The sequence below is a fragment of the Rhea pennata genome, chromosome 13 (assembly GCF_028389875.1).
Source record: "Rhea pennata isolate bPtePen1 chromosome 13, bPtePen1.pri, whole genome shotgun sequence".
NCBI lineage: Eukaryota > Metazoa > Chordata > Aves > Rheiformes > Rheidae > Rhea > Rhea pennata.
In genome coordinates this window covers 6,796,424-6,817,195 of record NC_084675.1, presented here as the reverse complement: position 1 = coordinate 6,817,195, position 20,772 = coordinate 6,796,424, and the positions used below count along the sequence as shown (strand labels likewise).

The 20,772-nt window shown below is 41.2% G+C and overlaps 1 protein-coding gene across 3 annotated transcripts; it reads right to left on the bottom strand.

Moving 5' to 3' along the window:
* Positions 1-1,434: 1,434 nt before the first annotated feature.
* On the bottom strand, positions 1,435-18,155 carry AKTIP (AKT interacting protein). Of its 3 annotated transcripts, none has more exons than XM_062586817.1 (10): positions 18,083-18,155; positions 13,978-14,093; positions 12,405-12,610; positions 10,272-10,336; positions 10,092-10,192; positions 8,877-8,965; positions 8,705-8,803; positions 8,382-8,489; positions 7,670-7,730; positions 1,435-1,578 (listed from the first exon to the last, which is right to left on the bottom strand). In XM_062586817.1, exons 2-10 carry the CDS (start codon positions 14,017-14,019, stop codon positions 1,561-1,563), a joined length of 789 nt encoding a protein of 262 aa, XP_062442801.1. In that variant the 5' UTR covers positions 14,020-14,093; positions 18,083-18,155; the 3' UTR covers positions 1,435-1,560. The 3 variants fall into 3 exon arrangements, with proteins under 3 accessions (XP_062442801.1, XP_062442799.1, XP_062442800.1); XM_062586815.1 differs by lacking the exon at positions 1,435-1,578 and adding an exon at positions 3,706-4,644; XM_062586816.1 differs by lacking the exon at positions 1,435-1,578 and adding an exon at positions 3,706-4,641.
* Positions 18,156-20,772: the final 2,617 nt, after the last annotated feature.

Genomic DNA, 20,772 nt, shown 5'->3' with positions numbered 1-20,772 from the left:
AAATGAGCCCTCAAAAAACTTCCCCACACCTTTTCCTTGAAACAAAACCACATCACCATTACTGCTCCGTAATCCTCGCAACAGATGTTGCAGGTTAAAGCTTCCAGACCAGTTATTCCATTTCTGTTTTCTCATGCAAATTCAAGACAGGTGTGTGGCACCCCCAATACCCTGGCAATCCCTCCTAGCTTGTTAGAGGTCTGAAACACGCAGGCTAAACAGGGCACCAAGGCCACACGCACGAGTAAGAGCCAACCACAGTAAGGGACGCAGAGCGAGGCCACTTTCCTCCGTTACTGCGTTACAACACGTTGGCCGTTCCTCTCAGGCGTTAGACGTCGCCGCCGCGTCGGTCGAGCTCGCGGAGCGTGCTGTGCCCTGCGCTGGGGCTTTCCCCCGCGGGGCCCGACCGCTGGGAACAAGCTGCTGAACAGCCGCCGTGCTCGACTGAACACAGACGTGGCTGCTCCGGAGGTTGGTGCCTGGTGCGCATACCGTAGAGGACGGCGTAACGCTGAACAAACGTGTGTTCAGGATTAAGAGAAATGCCTTCCCTAGAACACAAACAGCAAAAGCCAGAGAAGCTAGGAAGGATGTTTTTTAAAAATAGCCAAACAAGTAAGAGAGAGGTAAGAGAGCAACAGAAGAACGTTAAAGCATTAAGCCATCGTGTCACGCCACGCTACACGTAGGCTATGGCTGTTGCAAGTGTTCACCTGTAACTTTGGCTGCCCCCCTCTCAGCGCGCGGAACTATTTGCCTTGCATGGAGGTGCTGGGGAAGGTGCCAGCTACTTCCTGCAGAACCCCCCCCCCCCCCAAAACAGATAAACTGCATTAAATAAGAGAAGCAGAAAGATATATAAAAACATCAGAGAGCTCTAAACAGGAGCGAGAAAATAGTTACGTTCCTGCTCAAGCTGCAAAAGGAAAGGACTTCTCCCATGTCCATGGCCTTCAAGTTGTAAAACTCTTAAGTATAAAGAAAGCAGGTATCTGCCTGGCAATCTCGACTCGCTCTCTCAGAGCGAGACACTCGGGGCAGTTCCTTTCCTCAGTAAAAACCCCAGTCCACGTGCACGAGCACTCACGGCAGCTTGGCAGCCTTTGCTCCTATTGAACATTTCACGAGGACTTGGGGCACAGAGCAAGCGAAGCCCCGCGCGCAGCCACTAACGCAGCCCGCACGGTGCCTTCCCGAGAGAGAGGCAGGACGTGGCCTCCCACCACCCCCTCAGGGCAGCAGCCAGGTCACTCACCCTTTCCCGGGGCGACGCACGCAGCCTTCGTCCTCTCCAGCGCGGACCCGATCCCAGGGAGGAGCGACGCAGCGGTGCCGGGCGCTCTCGCTCCGCTGGCTCAGGAGACCCCACAGGCGCTGCGCAGCCACTTCGCGCCGCTCGGGGCCCGGCGGCACGCCCGGCAGCGGCGCCCACCGCCGCCCAGCCCCCCGCCTTCTCCCAGAGCCGGGAGGGCCAGACAGCTTCTGTAGCTGGCAATACCACACAAGAAGGACGTTCCTTGCTTTCACAGACCACAAACTTAGTTTTAAGCTTCTATTTTACACTAGCAAAGTTTCCTAAAACAAAAAATAAATCATCAGATCAGGAGGAAGGCTTGGAGCACAGGGCGAGCAGAGGGCTTGGTCGTTAGTTCTTCCAGTCACCTGGGGCAGAACAAATGCACACAGCCCCCCACAGCTTAATATTAGCTCTCCAAGCAACAGCTGTGCAACGTCCAAAAGGTCAGTGCTCCCTTTTGCTTCCCCATGCTGGAAAAGGGGGAGAAGGAAAGTGCAGAGGGTCTTTCTGCACTTCTCACGTACTGCAAAAAAGGAGCGGCAGAGAGAATCACTCACTTCTAAGATCCACAGGTTTTCACTTTTCTATACAGACACACAGAGAAATTATAAAAGGCTTACGGGTACCTGCCATCCAAGTCCTGTTCTCACAGAGTAACTTTAGCATGCAATACAAAGAATGCCAAAACACCTTTAAATAAAGATATACAATGTTACTACTGTAGGAAAGACTAGACAAGTAGCGACAATTCCAGATTTTACACTGTCCTCAAAGGCCAAGAAGTCTTGTCCTCAGAAATCTTTTATATAACAAAAACAAATCCTCACTTAGGAGTAACTGCAAAGTCCTTGCAGGTCCTAAGCCTTTTCCTACTGCTTCCTTCCAAAGGGACAGGAATGGCAGGAGGGAGAAACCACTGCTCAAGACCCCTATCCATTATTTGCACAAGTTTATTTCAAGGTTCGCAGTCAAATACTAGGTTCCAAACTAACTACTAGAAAGGAAGCAAAATTTAGCTTAATGGGATCTTGCTGATGCTAGTTTCTAGTGCTGCTGTGGAAACAGATACAGTTTTCCTCCAAACAGCATTTTAAAACTCCACCAACAAAATATCCTCACACCAAGCCACCTTTACTCTAGATACTGATACATGAAGCACTAAATTGCTTGCAGTGAGCTCTCCAGCACTGACGTGGCAATTAAAGATAAGCAGAAATACACAGAATTATTCTAGTAATGACCTCGCAATAGTCAAAGTACACCAGCAGCAACCTTCAGAGAGCCACTGAAAACCACAATTTGCTTCAGATTTCCCCGTGCATTTTGAGAGCCAGTCATTGTCTCAATGCATCCTCTTCTCAGCCTCACACCAAAGTTGGCTTCAGAGCTCAGCTAGACAAGAGAGATTGCTGTTGAAAATAGTAGGAACCAAGTTTACTCCAAGTTAAGCCCCTATAAAAATTGTAACAAGTTAGTCCTCTACCCTAGTGACCTACGCCTGCATCTCAGTACAAACTGCCTTTTCAGAAATTCTTCAGTCAATCACCAGTTTCAATACAAGCAGTTCACAATAAAAACCAGTGCATTTAACAACATTAAATATATTTGAATCTGCTGTACTAATTCACATAATCAGAGCTTATACCCTTTGGTTTACATAGGCTTACACTTCACATAGGCATAGCTAGCAAAACCTTTCAGAGAGCTAAGGTTCAGTCACAAGTATCTTGTTTAGAAGGAGCCAGTTGGTAACTTGTGCTTAGAATTCTTTTAAATTCAATCTCAGATTTTAGGAAAAAACAACTCTAAACTATATTTCTCTTATACTTACTACAAATGGATATACTAAGTTTTTAAAGAACACTTTGGCTTTTAGTCAAGAACTTAAGTCTCGTAACAGATCCTTTATGAGAGGTAGCCCCAAGGAATGCACCTTTGGATGCAATCCTTGTCCATCTTAAAAGAGGACTGCTTCTCTCCACGTACTCCCTGTACTCTCCAGTGTAACAGCAATTTCAGCAGCTCGAGAGAAAGTCCAGCAACTCCAGTAAACTGACGTATCTCAAAGGCAGAAGCTTAAGAAGTTCAGATCTACGTAATTCAACAAGATTTCAGTAACACCCAAACCAGAGTAAGTACTCAATTCATACAAACTTATATTATATGGAAACCATACAAGCCACCCTTAACAGAACATTAAATTGATCCTTTGGTATTTGATAGCAAGATTCTGTCCTGAGCTTGCATAGACTTTAAAAAGGTTTTCCTGGCTATGGAATAAAGCTGTATTTAACCAACTCTGTTAACACAGTACTTAACAGGATGGCTACCAATACAAATGTAGCTGTTTGCTTTCGTTCCATGTTCAATTTTTGCTCAGTTTCTAAGATATAGACAAACAGAGGGACAAGAGATAGATCATGATTTTTTTTATTTTTTTAAAGATGTCACTATTAACACACATTAGTCAAGCTATCCTAGTAAACCCTGCAGTATGGACACCTAGGGAATCTAAAATCCTCTAAGATTTTATTAGCTCAAGAGACCACCATTAAAAGCTTTGATTTTAGTGTTTATGCAATAAAAGTCTAATATGCCTGACGTTCAGCTTTCACCTTGTCAGACTAATGTGCGCTTTAGTGACAATATCCATTTACAAATCAATAACACATCATACACCGAGTATCAACCTCAGCTTTACCTCTGGAAAGTGCTAAATGGAGTCATTGAACCAGCTATTTACAATTTCAAATCCTAATATATTTACAATAGAAACCAAAGTATTTAAAACCATTAAATATAGTGTTTAACTCTGCTATATTAGTTTACATGAACACAGCTTACTTCTGGCATCATATTTCCTGCTAATATTTCTGCCAGCAATTTAAGATTCAAAAAAGCTACTCCTGGAGGGAAAAATAAAAGCTTAAAAACCAACCCAAAACCTCCAGGCAATTTAGAGCCCTGAGGAATTACCCACCCTAGACAGCCTTCAAGTAGAAGTAACTGCAGTATTCAGAGATACTTCCAAACTCCAGGCAAGCCTTTAAAACCTAATGCATATTTAAAACATTAAGAGTCAGTAATCCATTCAGGAGGTTTACTGGAGTCACTGCTACAGTTCAGTTTTTACTAATCCATAGTCAAGAAGGAAACTGCTGCTCTGCTGTTTCTCCCTCCGTTACATTCCCTCCACCCACAGAAAGTGTTTTGTGCACCACAGTCCAGAAGAGCTAGGTAGGCATTGTCTTCTCTTCTTTGCTGAAAGGCTGAACTGAACCCGGCTTTACCCATGACAGGCCAGAAACATGCATGCTTTTGCAGTGCTGATCTTCTGGCTTCTTCTAGATGAAAGAAAGTTAAAGTCAGAATTACCAGATACCTTAAACCCTCTCACCACCCTCTGTTCATTCTAAGCTTAGCTTGAAGCTTCTTTTTTAGAAAGTATTCTTAATGCCTTTCAAGACAATTCTTCCCCTCCCTCAACACTCATCATGGTTAGAGTTAACTGCTTAGACAGATATAAAAGAGGTTAGCATCTCCCTCTTCTCAGAGGGGGCACTAAAATGGCTACTGCTTTAAACATGCAAATGTGTGCAGCATCTGTGGAGTTTCCTGAGATACAGGAGAGTTTTAGTGAATTAGTTCATGTATCACTATTCCATTATACCACAAAGATTAAAATTCAGACAGTATTTTGTTTAGAGACTACGTCCCAGCAGCACTATACTGCTATTAGCCAATTTCTTCGTTCAATGGTAAGAAGAATCAACCCCAGTCAAGGCAATTTTGGCATCAACTTCAGGCTAGTCCCATAGTATACTAGCTTGCAAAGGCTGAGTGTACCATGGAGCAGTACCCTGCCCTGCTGAAGGCTTCTGGACACAAAGTAACATAGTGAGAAGTAGCAGGTACTTTCTCTACACCATGGAATTAGTGCTTTCTATAGATAGTCTCTCCCATCCCTGAATATTTATCATGGTTAGAATTAATTACTTGGACGCAACACAGTGCAACCAACATTTGAGACTGACTATTGCAATTTAAAAAGACAAAAGAAAAAGGCGGGGGGGGGGAAATCAATTTGAGGGAAAAAGAATACTGAACAATGCACCTGGGAGCATCTGTGGACTTAAGTCAGTTTATGAAGATTAGATATCTACTCTAGCAGGTCAAAGAAACAGAATAGCTTGCAGGTTTTCTGTATAGCAGGTGCTATCCCTGACTCCACGCTGCTATAGGCTCATCAGATCCATTTGTATGCCAACTACATCACATCTGGAATGACGTACATCAAGTTCTAAAAAGGGATAATTATGTGAGTTATGTCACCATACCACAGTAAGGCTTTCCTTTTGCCCAACAAAGCAAATTAAGTCACTAAGAAAATTGAGCATGCGGTCCCTCTGTCCCTCCCCATATTTTCTGAGAAAAAGTGACATCAAGTGACAGAATTGCAGCAATACATCAGACAACCGCAGACGGGGGGGGGGGGGGGGGGAGGGGGAGGGGGGTAGTTAGGCTGGGGCCTGGCATTGCAGTAGTCTCCTTCCTGTCACGTGCCTCAACATCTTTCAGCAGAAGCCCTGTGTTCTGCAGGAAATTGAGATGTCACTGCGCTTTCTAGGCTATGGCTCCAGTATGGGTCATTTTTTTCCCCTGAGGCATAAGAACTGCACATGTAATAAACAAAGATCCAGAGCTACAGAAGAAGAGAAAGACTGGAAATCACAGGATATATGAGTAAGGGATTTCCTTTTAGAATTTGAAATCTGTCACCTAAGACACAGAATTTTGTCCATTCCTGCTATCAACAAACTACTCTGGCAACTAACATACCATATGTATGATAGTTCCTGGAGATCTTAGTTTCCTCCTTAAAAAAAAAAGTTAGTATGCCTCTCCAAAGAGGAAGGAGAAAAGAAGAGTCATTACTGACATTATGCTTGCCATCTGTCTTGGACAACAGCACATCCCTTCAAGTTCAAGCATCCCAACTCATTCTTTTTCTTTAGATTTTTAACTTATAGTGTAAGAAATAAGGGAGTTGAGCTGGAGAAAGAGTCAGGTGTATTTTCTAATATCAGTAAGTTAGAATCTAGATCAAATTATTTTCCTGTGTGTTCTAAAGCCACCATACCTCAAGATCTGCTCACTTTGGCAACTCAGAACATTGCTATACTGAGCTTACAAATAGTATATTGTATTAAGACCAACATACAAACTCACTTATATCTAAGGACATGCAAGAATATGAGCTAATGCTTGCAGCAAGGAAGGTCTAATCTGGGACAAATGAAAAAGACCCAACTACAATACTGGAAGGAGGCCAACACTAAATGACTGAAGTATTCAGAATGTATTTTCTTGCCAGTCCTGCAAAAATACCAAGCATCATTTCAGAATTTGAGCCACTGCAAGGGGACTGACTTGTCATATCAGTTGGTGGAGACCCAGGATTGCTATCTGTCAATTCTTGTCAAGTAGAGAATCAGTTCGAAAAACAAAAACATATCGTCAAGGAAGACGGTATGTTTTTGCAGAATCTTTCTGAAGCCTTAAGTTCTCCAGAATTAAGACTTTTGGATCTATTTCCTAAAAAGACAAAGAAAGCTTCTACCACTTTCTGTTTTCACATGTGTTTCAAGCCATTAGGTAAGTTATCATCATTACTTATGGCCCTTTATCTATGCTAAAGTTATTTTAGTGTTACTGTACCTTGACTCTATAGATAAACAGTATTGCTCAGATGAAAGCTATATGAAGCAACACCATTCTTGCTAAACCAGTAAGAGTTATAGGCTGTACTTTGTCATAAAAATAACCAAAGTACCCTTTATTTAGCTGACACTGTCTTGCAAGACCTAAGTAATATTGGAGACACTTAGCAGAATACTCTGCTTGCATTGTTTAAAAAAAAAAAATGTTTTGAGTGAGAGGAAAAGCCTTGAAGTTTTGACACATTCTTCTCTCAGAGGAGAGCAGAGAAGCTGGAGATTGTCAGATTACACAGAAGTAGTACCTAACGTGACTGGTACGGGACAAGCTGCAGTCAGCAGTAAACATTCAGTTAATCTCTTAGTTATCCTTCTTTCTTCCGTGTGTTCTCTAAACGATCGAGGTCTACCAAGTGGGCCAATCGTTATACTCAGTCTAGCTAATTTTTCTAGTTAGCCAAATAATTAATTGCTTAACACTCTAGTTAGAACACTGATGTAACCGCTTAGTTAGGAGACCTGTCTCAGCACAGTCGCTGATCCAAAAGAGGGGTGGTATAAGGGCGTGCTCATCATAAAGCAGCAGTGAACCTTATTTCCCTTATCAGGCAATAAACACTTCTCACAGTGACTATTTGGACTTTGCACTTACCTTTTGAGTTAACATCTTTTCTCTAGCTTCATCATGGATAGCTGGATTCCATGGAGAAAAACTAAAGAAAAAGTAGAAGCATCTCTTATTTTGCATTTTTGGTAACTGGAGGATATACAGAGAAAAATTATAACAAAAAGGAGCAATTTTCCTTGTTTTTCCGTCAATTACAAAGCTGAATTTTCAGTGTTACAGCGCACAGGTAGAAACTACAATTCACACTGAAATGCATCTTTTCAACTATACATATTTAGGTTCTCATTTTGCTTTGCATTCAGAACTGGAAATTCATGTTGATGATGCTAGAAGAACTAGTCATACATTCATTATGGAGCTTATTGTTCTATCCCTTCTGTAAAAGGAAGCTCTAAAGATATCACCAAGTGCATGCAGCCAAGCTAACAGCCTGAAAATTGTTCAGGAAAGTCAGGATTTGTCATATGGATATTGCCACGCAAGGGAGATGCTTTTCTTAAAGTCTTGATACACTTAGTGAAAAAACAGTAAGCGCAAACATCTGGTTACATCTAAGGTGACTCAATACTAAACACAAGAAAATAAGAGGAGGAATATTCACAGTATTCCTATAAAGGTAAGAATCAGGTCACTAAATTTTAATCTATTGCCAGAAAAAAAGCATTTCAAATCAACAGCTACAACAAAGCTCGCTTCCAAAATAATAGGACATGGCATGTCTGTTTGTGGTACTTACATGATTGCATAGGGATCCTCTACTTTCGGCTGATCAAATAAGTGACTGCTGCATAGTCTGACACTGTCCACCACTTTACTTTTGAACAGCTGAATATCTTTTTCATACCTACAAGAGAAATAAATAATGCTAAAGGATTGCAAAAGCCAGGTTTGCTCTGAAGGCATAGATTTGGCAAAGTCTCAATTTCAGATTCTATTCCAAACAACTCTAAAGGTATAGATTGGGAACTGATAAAAAACAGCTGTACAGATCTCTTGTTTCTCTACTTCTAAACAAAAGTTTCATAGAAGACCATGACTACATACATGGAAGATACTTACAGCACTGCAGCCTCAGGATTCAAAGGGCTAGTTGTATCAATCTTGTAGAAGACTCTGCGAGCATACATTAATACTTGCCATATGTGATTATGATTTCGCCTATAAAGAACAAAACACAGTGAAGAAAGGAAAAAAAATCCTTCAAATGATACATCAGTATGTTAGCACTAACCTCCATTTTGCAAATGCTCTTTTCACATCCAGTTCACCAGACACAGGATCTACTAGCGGATGGAAGACAGGCAGATCAAAAACCAAGCGCTGCATTAGAAAAAAGAAAATCAATTTTAAAAGCACTCGAGAAAGTTTTTTTTGGGGGGAGGGGGCGGGGTTAGTCAGATACTGTTTTCAAACACTAGTTAACTAGTACTGTTCTGAGAGAAAGCAACTTGAAATTTTTTAGACTGACTGTAAAACTGTAATCTAACACACCCTCATTACTTGTAGGGTCTTGCACTCTCTCACATGTTTACCACCAAATCAAGGAATTAATCCAGCTAATCGCACAAGCACTAGAGCCAACACAGGTAATAACATCAGATAAGATCAGATAAAATCAGACCTATTCCTTACACTATTTGTGATTGAAAGCCTTTTACCTACTTGAGTTACAATCAGTACTTTTCTTTAAAAATATTTTTAAGTGTCCTGTGCAATGACACCACAGTGTCTTAAGCTCTTTCTAGTTAGCTTCCTTCGCTGTTTATGCATTCCTCCAGAAGGAAACTATAAAAACTAGGATGCTTTTCCCACAAAGAAACCCAAAATGAAAAGTAATGCTCTACTACCCATCTCCCCTCTCTTCCTCCTCCCCCCCACCCCCCACCAGCCTTCTCCTCAAGTTCTCTTAGTTCTTCGTTTCAATGCATTTTAGACACAGGCAACAAATTCCACAGCATTGTGGCAAGCACTGCACAGGCTCCTGTATTTTATGTTCTACTGTGTTGCTACTCAAGTTTAAACTCTTACAAGAAGTATCCAAATCCAATTTTCTTGCCAAGGAGAAAATAGTCCAACAGTTAAGGTAAAGAAGTGGTTGACTTAATAACCTAAAGCATTTAACTTCGTGAAATTCCCTCTACATCAGACCAGGTAATCAAAGCACATGACCTAGCACAAGCCTGAGGAGAAATGCTGCAAACATTAGCTCTTTAGCAGTCTATTCCAAAACAAAGTAATAAGATCTTCCTACAGATGGCAGAAAATAGATACCAGGCAGATCACAAATGATCCCAGCCAACTAAGCAAAACTAGTTCAAGGAACTGAGAAGTTGATCAGTGTATCAGCTTTAACCAGAAGTCATACTTTAACTCACACAACACAACACCTACAAACCTGCCCGCTCACCCACCCCCTGCCCCAAACCCAACACACATCACCACTTACCGGGCAGTCTCCATCTGGGTAATTATCGGGAATATAGACAGTAAATTTAAACACACCATCCTGGTAGAGCCCATGCCTTATGAAGATTACTCCAAACCACACTGAAAATGAGAAAGTTTACTTGAGTGGAAGAATTTATTTATTTATTTATTTTATTTGGAAAGTTATATTTAAACTTACTTAATGCTGATCGGTAAGACGGCTGCACATAGACACCTGGCAATTTCTGCTTTACAACCAGGGTACTGCAATTAGAAACAGTATTTAGAATAGCTCTACAACCACCTTAAATCTACAGCAAGTTGACAACAGCAAAGCCAAGACATACTGCCAGTAGCTTAACAGGGGACTTCTTCCACAAATTTCCAGTCAATTCCCAAGGGTGGACTGCCCACAGACAGAGAGGCACAGAACTAGGGAAATCTGTCTCTTTCTCCCCGCTTTTCCTAGACCACCCTTTAAAGGGCTACAAATAAGAAACACCATTTCTTAAGACAAAGATAAAATCAGAAGAGTAGTAGATGTACTTATGGCATGTCATCGCTACTACGTTTTCATTTTTCTACTGAAAGACCAATCTCAAATTAAAGGGGAAAAAAAAAAAAGAAATGCAATTAAGTTATTCAGACTTAATTAAATTTTGACTGCAAATTTGATAGATATCACCATTTCTCATTAATTTTGAAACCTGGTCAAAACTTTAGCTTAGTAGTAGCAACAAGTAGCTTTTCAGTCTTAAATAAGACTGAGGAAAGTCAAACAGAAATTATATTGGATAACTAGCAAAACAAAGTACCAGAAAACTGAAAGGAACTCAAGCAGTAGGGTATATTAGAGACCTAGACGGAACGATTCAAGGCAACTCATAATCAGGATGAATTGACTTATTTTTTAACATTGGCAGTTATTTTCATTTTTATTTCTTGTGACGAAAATCAAATCATGATCTCCAGTCGTTAACAACCAGTACGTTTTAACCAATTTTTTTTCCCCTTTCATTTTACTCATGACTTTTCGGAAGCTCCATTTGAAAAAAATCAAGAGTTTTATAGGCACAGAATGTGTTCCTGTTACTATTTTTCAAATTAAGAAACATAGAAAGTTCCTAATAGCTACTAACAGCAAAGGTAAGAAGATTCTACAGAAAACTATAAATAAGCTGAATTTTTTTTTACTTCATAGGTTTTTCAGTTACTTGGCATACAGGCCCATTATATCAAACTCAGAACGCTTGCACAAATACAAACAATAATCTTAAAGGAAAAAAGTTATTGTATTCCTTTGCTTATGATTTCCATAATATACCTGAATTTGTTAAATAAGAGGAGTTTATCTTATCATACTGCTGCATTTTTGCATGCTTCAGAAGAAGCAAAAAAATCTTACTTGAACTAAGACAAACATCTGTGTCAGTTCCCTAAACACAAAGTTTAACGTTCAAATTCTCACTTTCAACTTAATGGTTAAACGCAAGAACTGAGACTTAATACTGCATCAGGACTCCAGGGGATTTCATTCCAAAAGGCACTGCATAGTTCAGAATCCAATCCATCTATTGCAGAGGAAGTCTCCTCAGCTTTGCAGCACAACACACATGCAACTAGGAAGTTTTGCAAATAGATTTGTATGCTCCCACAGCAGTCTACAAATCACTAACAGATCAATTTATTTGATCCAAAGAAAGCTATTTAAATTGTGTTAACTATTCTCTCATAAGTTTCATGTTAATCATCATTTGAAAGTCAGGAAAGAATGCAGTCTTCCTAATATTCATTTAATGGCTCATATCAGGTGGTATTCAAATGTTCTGCATGATAACTGAAGGAAGCTCCCACATCCTACCTCCATTAGACAGGACCCTATATTCATAATTGTTTTCCTGCTAGACATCTGCTTGCTTCTATTTTAATACTTGTTTCCAAAATTGGATATTTCTGACTAAAAAAAAAAAAAAACGTTAAGGTAACTGGTCAGTACGCTTAACTCCAAAATAAAGCCTGAGAAATAAGATACTGCTACTGCTTCAAAGAAGATGCATTTAAGTCAGCTTTTAGCAACAGATGAAAAGAGACTTTATACATTCAGAAAACCGTAGCTAAACACACCCCTTAAAATCTTGTCCCATTTTCCTCTCCTCAGCTACCTCAACAGATTGAGGCTGCTCCTTCAATTAATTTTGTGGAGCTGGAGCTTACTACCCTCTTCAGGGACTATGGCAGAGATACCATATGCAAGACCTACAAGCCCTGTTATTTTCCTTTAAAGCGCAAGTCCAATGATCAAAAACAAATCAAAAAAAAAGTGAAAACTTACAATTCTGCAAGGAGAGAATATTCCAAATAAAAAGGTCCATAAGAAGCGTGTGTTCCATTTGTCGACTGGGATGCGGGGGCAGGAGACACAGGCTTGGTTATTGGCACAGCATTTTTTGGAATAGAAGGCAACTGTTTCTTTGTAGAGGCTCGTGGAGGACTAGTTCTTAGTTCTCCGGTTAGAGTTTTCTCTTCAGCCTCAGGTCTCTGTTAGATTAAAAGAGAATCATAAGATAACAAGTCAAATACTGCAAGTATTAAACATGAGCACATTTTAAATACAGGTTTAAACACTGCCTTACTAATTACAAGTTTGGCCAATGAAGCCAATCTTGGATTTTGGAGCTCTATTTTTCTGTGCTTTTAAACAAACTTATGTTCCTTTAAACTTAGCCTACAATTGCAAAAGCAATTAATATCTGAAGTCTGAACACAGTCAACTATTACTCCTGGACAGGAAATCTGCAGATCAGGACAAATGCTTAAGGAGGCTTGTATTTATTTATAAACTGGCACCAGATAATATATAGCACCAGCTTAGAAGTCAAGTCTATTTCCAGCATACTGTATACACAGATAAACCATTTCCACTGACAAGCACCCCTGCATTTTAGAATTCAAGGAGTCTCTGAACAAGAAGGGTAGTAAAGCAGAAATGAGACAAGAAGAACTTTATACCAAAAAGTTTCCATTAATATTTCATTTCCTGCTTGTGCCGAGATACCAACATCACACTGAGAGTGATCATACAGCCTACTCCCACTGTAGGGAAAACACTGTTTGACAGTGGTATCAAGCCTGGTTTTAATAATTTTGCTGCAGTAACCTGTTTACATCTATGCTATCTTTTGTTTAAAAAGAAAGCCTTTTCCACTCAACTGGATATTGCTAGAGAACACTATACTATATATAGACCCTATAGTAATTCCATAGATTGCCCAAGACAAACTTGCAGGTTAAAAACTTGTGATTAGGCTAGTTGCAGCAAAAAAAGGCATGAATTTAGGGTATAGTTTTTTAAGCACTTGATACTTGGACCAATAACAGTACCTATGTTACAACTTTCATCAAAATACATGATTTGCAAAAGTGCTGAAAACCTGAGAAATACCCAGACCTAAAACAAGAATGATTTCAGGCATAATCTACTGTAGCAAGTGATAGCATTATGAGGGTACAGAACTTAAAGTGACTCAAGGATCCCAAAAATCATGTTCAAAGAGTATTTTACTCCTTAAGATGTAACTTAATATTCTAACTAGAGATAATGATTATTTGTTTTATGCAATTACTTAACATTACATCCAACATAGATATTACAATACCACAGAATAAAACAGAGAACCAGTTCTACCAAATTCACGTCTATCAGACAGTGATTCAAACCAGCAATTAAACATTTCATAGTAATTTGATATATTTTTGTCTGATTCTTTTTTAACTTCGTTGCTAAATATTTCTTTGATCATCAAGAATAATTTAATCATTCTACACTTAATTTATAGCATTACTCAATGCAGATTAACCTCTTACACAGATTAACCTCTTATAGTATCCTTTTATTAAATACCTACCTTGCGTACAGAGCTCGTAGACATGCTCCAGAAAGGGTTCATAACGTGTATTCCAAATAAAGGACTGTAAGTTTTCAGTATCTGCAGCGTTTCCTCAGGTCTCTCCAGTTTATACTCTAACAATACACAAAATCAGGATTTAATGAGTATGCATCCTAACAGATAAACAAGACTCAATATACAAATTGGGGTCAAATCTAATTATGCAGATGGTTTTATATTCCTATAACTACAAGAAATTTTCTCTTGAAATTAAGACTGACAGTAGATAAGTGTCAAAACTCTGTTATTTATCATACTTCAGAACATTCTTATAGCTGTCTATGAAAGAATTTTTGCCTTAGAATCCATGTCTTCTTTCTGCTAGAAGGTTACTCAAAAAAGGTTTGGTATTCTACATTTTTTCTTGTCAGCTGGAAAAAAGATCATCTCTTGGTTCAGCAAAATCAGGAAAGAAGAAAAGAAAAGATCCTCTACACACACAAAAAAATAAAAGTTATCACTTGAATAGTTAAGCCCAGTACTGGATAGTACTACAACAGCTTATTCTGTAGTGTGGTGAAATGGTATCCCTTGCATACCCCACCGTCTTCATATGTTTTTGAAGAGCCCTAGTTTGAGAGTTCTCTACCATTCCCAGTGAAAGACGTGATCCACTCATTGAGTTTGCATCATGCATGTGTCATTTTGTTTTTGTCCACATTGAAACTTGTCCAGGAATAGACAAAGCCACAGAACACTGAAGCGTCTCTGTAGCTTATTAAATGGTTTCATCAGAAAGCACTAGAGCTTAGCATACTAAGCTAATCAGCAGCTTTTGATCAGCAGCTCAAAAACACAGATTTCAGCAGTATTTGGTGTTTCACTGTGTGATCTACTGCTTGCACCCTTGATCCCAATGCTCCCCTCTCCCTTTCGGATGTTACCTCCAGCAGTCTATCACTTTAAAAAACAAAAACTTGCTATTGTTTGTGCCAGAACTCTTGGCTATAGCACCCCTTTGTCCGGCATGCCTGTTTTCCCACTACTTTTTACAATTCTCATGATTTCTAGTCTGTTTTCTTGTCTGTTTTCTTTTTTTTCCCTCCTCCCATTTCTGGCTACACTAAATATGTTTGGGGGACAACTCAGTTTACTTAACTTCTTTCATAAGAATTTGTACAACCCTGACCAAACACAATTCAGAGGATGTGAGACGGGGAGAGCGCAAAAAGCACGGGCTTGTTCATAGTCAACACTAAGTTGTTCTATGCATGTATGATGGTATGTCACCATCTATTCACACATTACATTGATTAGTTTATAGAGAAAACAATAACATGATAATTCAGACTCTTAAAAAGGGCAATAAATGCCAATCTTTTTACAACAGGAAAAGTTAAGCTAGATTGTTTATGCAAAGAAAGTCTAGCAATGTTATACCTTCAGAAGAAACATTTATAAGTATTTGTCTAGACTATATAAGAGTTAAGCATAAAAAAAAGCAACCACCACATTCAGAAGAGTGCTGAGAATTCATTCTCCCATCTCAATCATCCCATGCAAACATTCAAGCTGTACTCAGTATCAATTCTAGTACATATGATTCCTCCTGATATTTTTCTTCTTCAGTGGCCTGGGAGTCACCTAGTTTTGAGCCAGCAAGAACAGAAAGGCAAGCAGAACTATTGTGCTGGGACATGTTCTGTGATAGCAGTGGGAAGTGGGGGAAGGTTACCTTTCCCAGTATGCTACCTGGAAAGCAGAGTCAAGCCAGAAAGATATGCCACAGACAGTGTTGCCTTTCCTCTTCCATGAAAGCCAGCCAGACTAAAACATCAAGATGCCAGGCTAGAGAGGTAGAAGACATTTCCTCAGGGAACTTCAGTGAAGTCAGAGGGTAGAGGAACTGATGCACAAAGAAAGCACCAGAGCACTATGGCCTTGACAAGAAAGCAAGCTGCTGGAAACCAAGGTACAGGTTTGGACTTACTAGTAGGAATCTGGAGTGAATGCTTTACTTTTTTTTTTTTTTTTTTTTTTTTAATATAATAATATGTGATATAAATTGCATTATTCCAGAACCAGAAATACAGGAAATGGGCAGGACAGATAACAAGGTACATACATATAGACAGCCTAACTTACTACAGGCAAGACAGGGAACCGATCTAGAAGCTGGATAAGTGGCAGCTTGTTCTGAAAGACTCCGCCTTTCGGAAAGCAGCTATGCATCCCAGTACACTTCCACCTTTGCCAGCAACTTTTCATTTTATCAACACTTATTTACAAGCTATTAAGAACTGGTTTCCTGCCCCATATAAAACATTGATTTAGCTCTAGTTAAACTACAGAATTAACTTCTACAGATTCTTCCACATGAATACCATTTATCCCACTGTTTTCTAATAATAAGTGATATACAGTGTTGTTCTAAACTTATTAATAACTGTATCAGTTTCACTCATTTGTTAAAATGTTAGGTATGATAGAGATCTAATAACCTCAAAGTACCAGTTTTCCAAGGGCCATTTAAGAAGTCCTGCAGTGTTTTTTAATACTTTGTTTCTTTGAAATCACATACATGCTCCTAGCTATGCTGGAGGTGGGAGTGGAGAATATTATCAGCACAAGAAAATTGCCCTGCAACTGCTTATGCTCTCTAGTGCATTTATCTCACAATTTACTACATCACAACAACAATTAATAATAGAATCACTAGAAGTCAGCTATCAGCACATTTAAATCTGCAGATAGTTTATCCTACTTCTCACCGTGCAGAATTATCTGCGTTAGACAAAGCGAGCAAGGACCCAATACCAGTAAGTGCATTTTCTAAACAATTTAGTCATTTAATTTTACATCAGCTACAATGTTTAGGGCAAGGCTACCATTGCAGCACTTTATGGTAGCCCACATTACTGAAAGCATCACCTTCCCAGAAAAACCCAATCCATCAGTTTTTCTCATTTAAGGGAAAGGGAATAAATGCATCCAGAAACACCACTTTGCTTCTTTCCATACTGTCATCACTTACAGTGCCTCCTCTGAGGCTTGACAGTATGCTGCTCAGTAGCATGTTCTATTATGTCCTACTTCTACAAGAATAGGAGGCAACAGGAATCCTCCTAAATAGGTCTTCTCCCATAGGTCTTCTACAGATATAGATCTATGGCTCAGCAAGTCCTTCTACTATATTTTTTTTAAAACAGTACCTGGGTTGCCAAAGGATATCCATTCTGTACCTGAAGACTGAATCAAGAAGACTACTTGTGACCAGCACCATAATCTTATATTCATGTTTACAAGCACTGAAGAATACAGTACAAGAGAGCATTCAAAGCAAGTTGAGCCAGTTTAGAGACCAAAGATTCACTCAGCACTTCATCACCACTCTTTAAGGCGGGGGGGGGGGGGGGGGGGCAGGGGAGAACTTTCCCTATCTCTACAGGGGATATCCTAATTAAAAGTTATTTTGTTATTTATATCTACTGTCACATCACACCATGTTTTCTTACTGTCATCAGTCATTAGACAAAACACAACAGGACACCAAACCAATTCTACAGACTTCATCTGCCTAAATCAAACAGAGATCTTTTCCAGATGCTTTCTGAAAAAGCACTAAATGATCCCTCAAGAGATAAAGGCATGTGGATGAGTGCATTTATACATATATATTATGCAGTCTGTCCCCTACCGAAAGGGAAAGGGAACATTCTTGCCCCTGACACTTAACACAGCGGATTAAACACAGGCTTAGAGAATAAAACAAGTTGTGATCACAACGCTCTTGGCATTTTTTTTTCCACAGACATCGCAGCTGTTCAGGTTGCGCCTGATCCTGATCGCGCTCGCACCTGAGAACGAGCCTTCGGCTTCGCCCGCCGCGGAGGCGCCGAGCAAGCCCGCCCAGCGCACACCCGAACTGACCAGTCGGGCCCGCTCGCCCGCCGCGCAGGGCAGGGCAGGGCTGACACCCGTCGCCGCAAGAGCGGCGTCGCGCCGGGGACGGCGGCAGAGCGCAGCGGGCCGCCCAGCAGCTGGCGACCACCGGCCCCGTCGCGCCGCGGAGCTGTCAGCCGCCCGACAGGCCGCCCGCGGCCGCTACGCCCGCCGCACTCACCCGCGACCCGGCCGCTCCGCTCCGCTGCCCGCGCGGCCCAGGCCCCGCCAGCCGCCGCCGCCGCCACTCCCCTCCTCTCCCCCCGCCGCAGCCCCATTTAACTCCCACCCCCGCGGCGGCGCACATCCGGGCCTGGCCGCCCACCCAGCCAATCGGCGGCCGGCTCTTCCGGCAAGCCTCGTGTGGAGCGGCGCAGCGGGGACGCGGCCCGCCAATCACAGCCGCCGTCGTTTCTGTGATGTAATAAGGCCGGCCCCGCTCCTCCGGCGGTGTGCGGCTCGCGGCCGCGGGGGGGAGGGTGTTCGGCAGCCGTGGCGGCGATTGGATAGCGGGCCTGCCCGTCCTGGGGAGGCAGACCAATGGGGTGCGTGGACGCACCTGTCACTCTGTGAGCAGGAAGAAAGCTCTGGGGAGGGAGTGCGCCGAGACAACATTTCCGATTGGCTGGCGGAGCCGTCGCTCGCGCCACCTGCTCGCGGCTTCCCATTGGCGGAGCAGCTTGTCGCGTCGCGCGGCAGCAAATGGCGGGCGCGGGCGGGCGCGCGGGCGGCGACCGCTGCGCCTGAGGGGAGCGGCGGGGCGGCGCCTCGGCCGCCGGCGGGGCGGGCCGGGGCCCCCACGCACGGCGGGAGGCAGCGGTGGGAGGGGGGGTAGAGCCAGCAGGTGACGGGCCTGTCGGTCGTGCCACACAGCCCTGTGCGTGCTGCGCGCCTCCGCCGCGGCCCACCGAGAGACGTGTTAGTGGCTAAAGTGAAACCAGCGGGCAGCTGTCGGAAAAAGGCAGAAAACTGCTATTGGTACAGTCCATAGGAGGCTTATGGAGATGTTCTTTCAAGGAACAGAATTAGCTATGTATCTATATCAGTATATGTTAACGGTAAAGTTCAATGTGAATATAAGAATATACAAATCATCCTAACACAAGCAGGAAGGGAAATAAACACAAATTAAATCATTTCAACACTTTACGTGAATAATGTCAGTACAGAAGTACTGGACTACACATGTGAGAGCTACTGAAAAAAAAGCTGTGTGAGGAAAAGGCTGCTGCGAACCTGTAAAGCCTGTCTTCTCCCTTACAATCAGTTCAGGAGCTCTCGGATAGTTTTTAAGTAATGCAGGTGCAATCCGAAATCTTCCAACCTAAACTTGCCAGTGATGACTTCACAAGTCATGGATTTTTGCCACTTTGTTTAGAGCTGCATGTTCTTAAAAACACCTTAGTGACTGATACTTTACAAAACACATTTTTATTTTATTTCCTGATTTAAGCAGATGTCCTTCCAATACTATCACTGAGCAGCCATATACGCATGCACACAGTGTTAACTTGCAGTTAATTCTGCGTATACTCAGATATATATACAAAGAGAGTTTAGCTCTAAAAAGCTGCTGAGCAGAACGTGCAAAATAAGAATAAAATTTAAGAGAATCTTTTGTTTGTAGTTAGGCTTTCTCTGAGCTCACTAGAACAATTACAGGAGTGCTATTCCAAAACTAAAGCCATTTGTCAAGGTTTGGATGATGACAAGAATATCTATGCTATCTCAAATATAAAAATTACAGAGAAAATTACAAATCAATAAATACAGCTTTTTCCCCATTCCTATCCTATGAGCAAAAATATCGTGTTAGGGTTATCACTTGTCTTAATTATTGTAACATCCTCCCATCTGCCTGTGCTCCCAAAAATTACACTTTAAAATCTTCAGTCAGTTAGCTGTATTATTCTAGCCAAACTCTCTCAGTTTGTGAAATCCTTTCCCAATTTCCTGTTCTTCAGTGCTCCAAATGAAAGCTCTTCGCCTACATCTCTGAAATACTGTGCAACATAACTTCCGCTGAGGTTCTTATCTAAAATTCATCTATCGTCTCTCCTACATGCAAGTCTTTATTCTACTGCTTTTAGTCTAGAACCCTTTGTTGCTTGCTCAGTAGCAGTCTTTTTACCTGTTTTTCTGCTTTCTTACCTCTTTTCTGCTATCTTCTTTCTTATCTTTTTTTTCCTGCTAACAGCTCCAAATCTTTTCCTGCCCTCTGTCTTTGAAGATTATGTTTCCAGAAATCTTTTTTATGTTGTTATCTTCATCAGGGGTCTTTTCAGATCTAGCTTTTCCTCAGAGTGCCTTGCTTGTGTTAGGTCCCGATCTTGCTATGGGATCTGCACTGATGATCAGAGAAACATTCTTTGTTCAATGTTCGTTTACATGTTACACAGATGTTACAGATCTTACAGTGTACTTTTGTGGCTTGAATTCAGTTGTATTGCTGTTCATTTCAGTGTACATGTTCATAGTGTCACAAAATTATATCACAATGTGATGAATGTGAATGTGAAGAATTTTAATGTTAACTTTGACACCAAGTCAGGAATACTTCATCAGGTGTTGAACACATCCTTATTATTACTCCAAATCCCACGATACTCCAAAGTTACTTGTTTTGTCAACTACAGAAACACATTGACAAGAAAAAAAAAACAGTCTTGGCCAATACATTTTCATAGATGCTTATTCTGAACAACTGATAAGGAAAACACTTTTTCTATCTGATTACTAGGAACCACTTGTAATCAACATACAGGACCACAACACCATTATCTGTGTGAATGCAAGAACAGTAATTGTCTGCAGTGTGGGTGCAAGGCCAGAGATGCTACTTGTTTTCCTAAAATGTCAGAGCACCCAGGT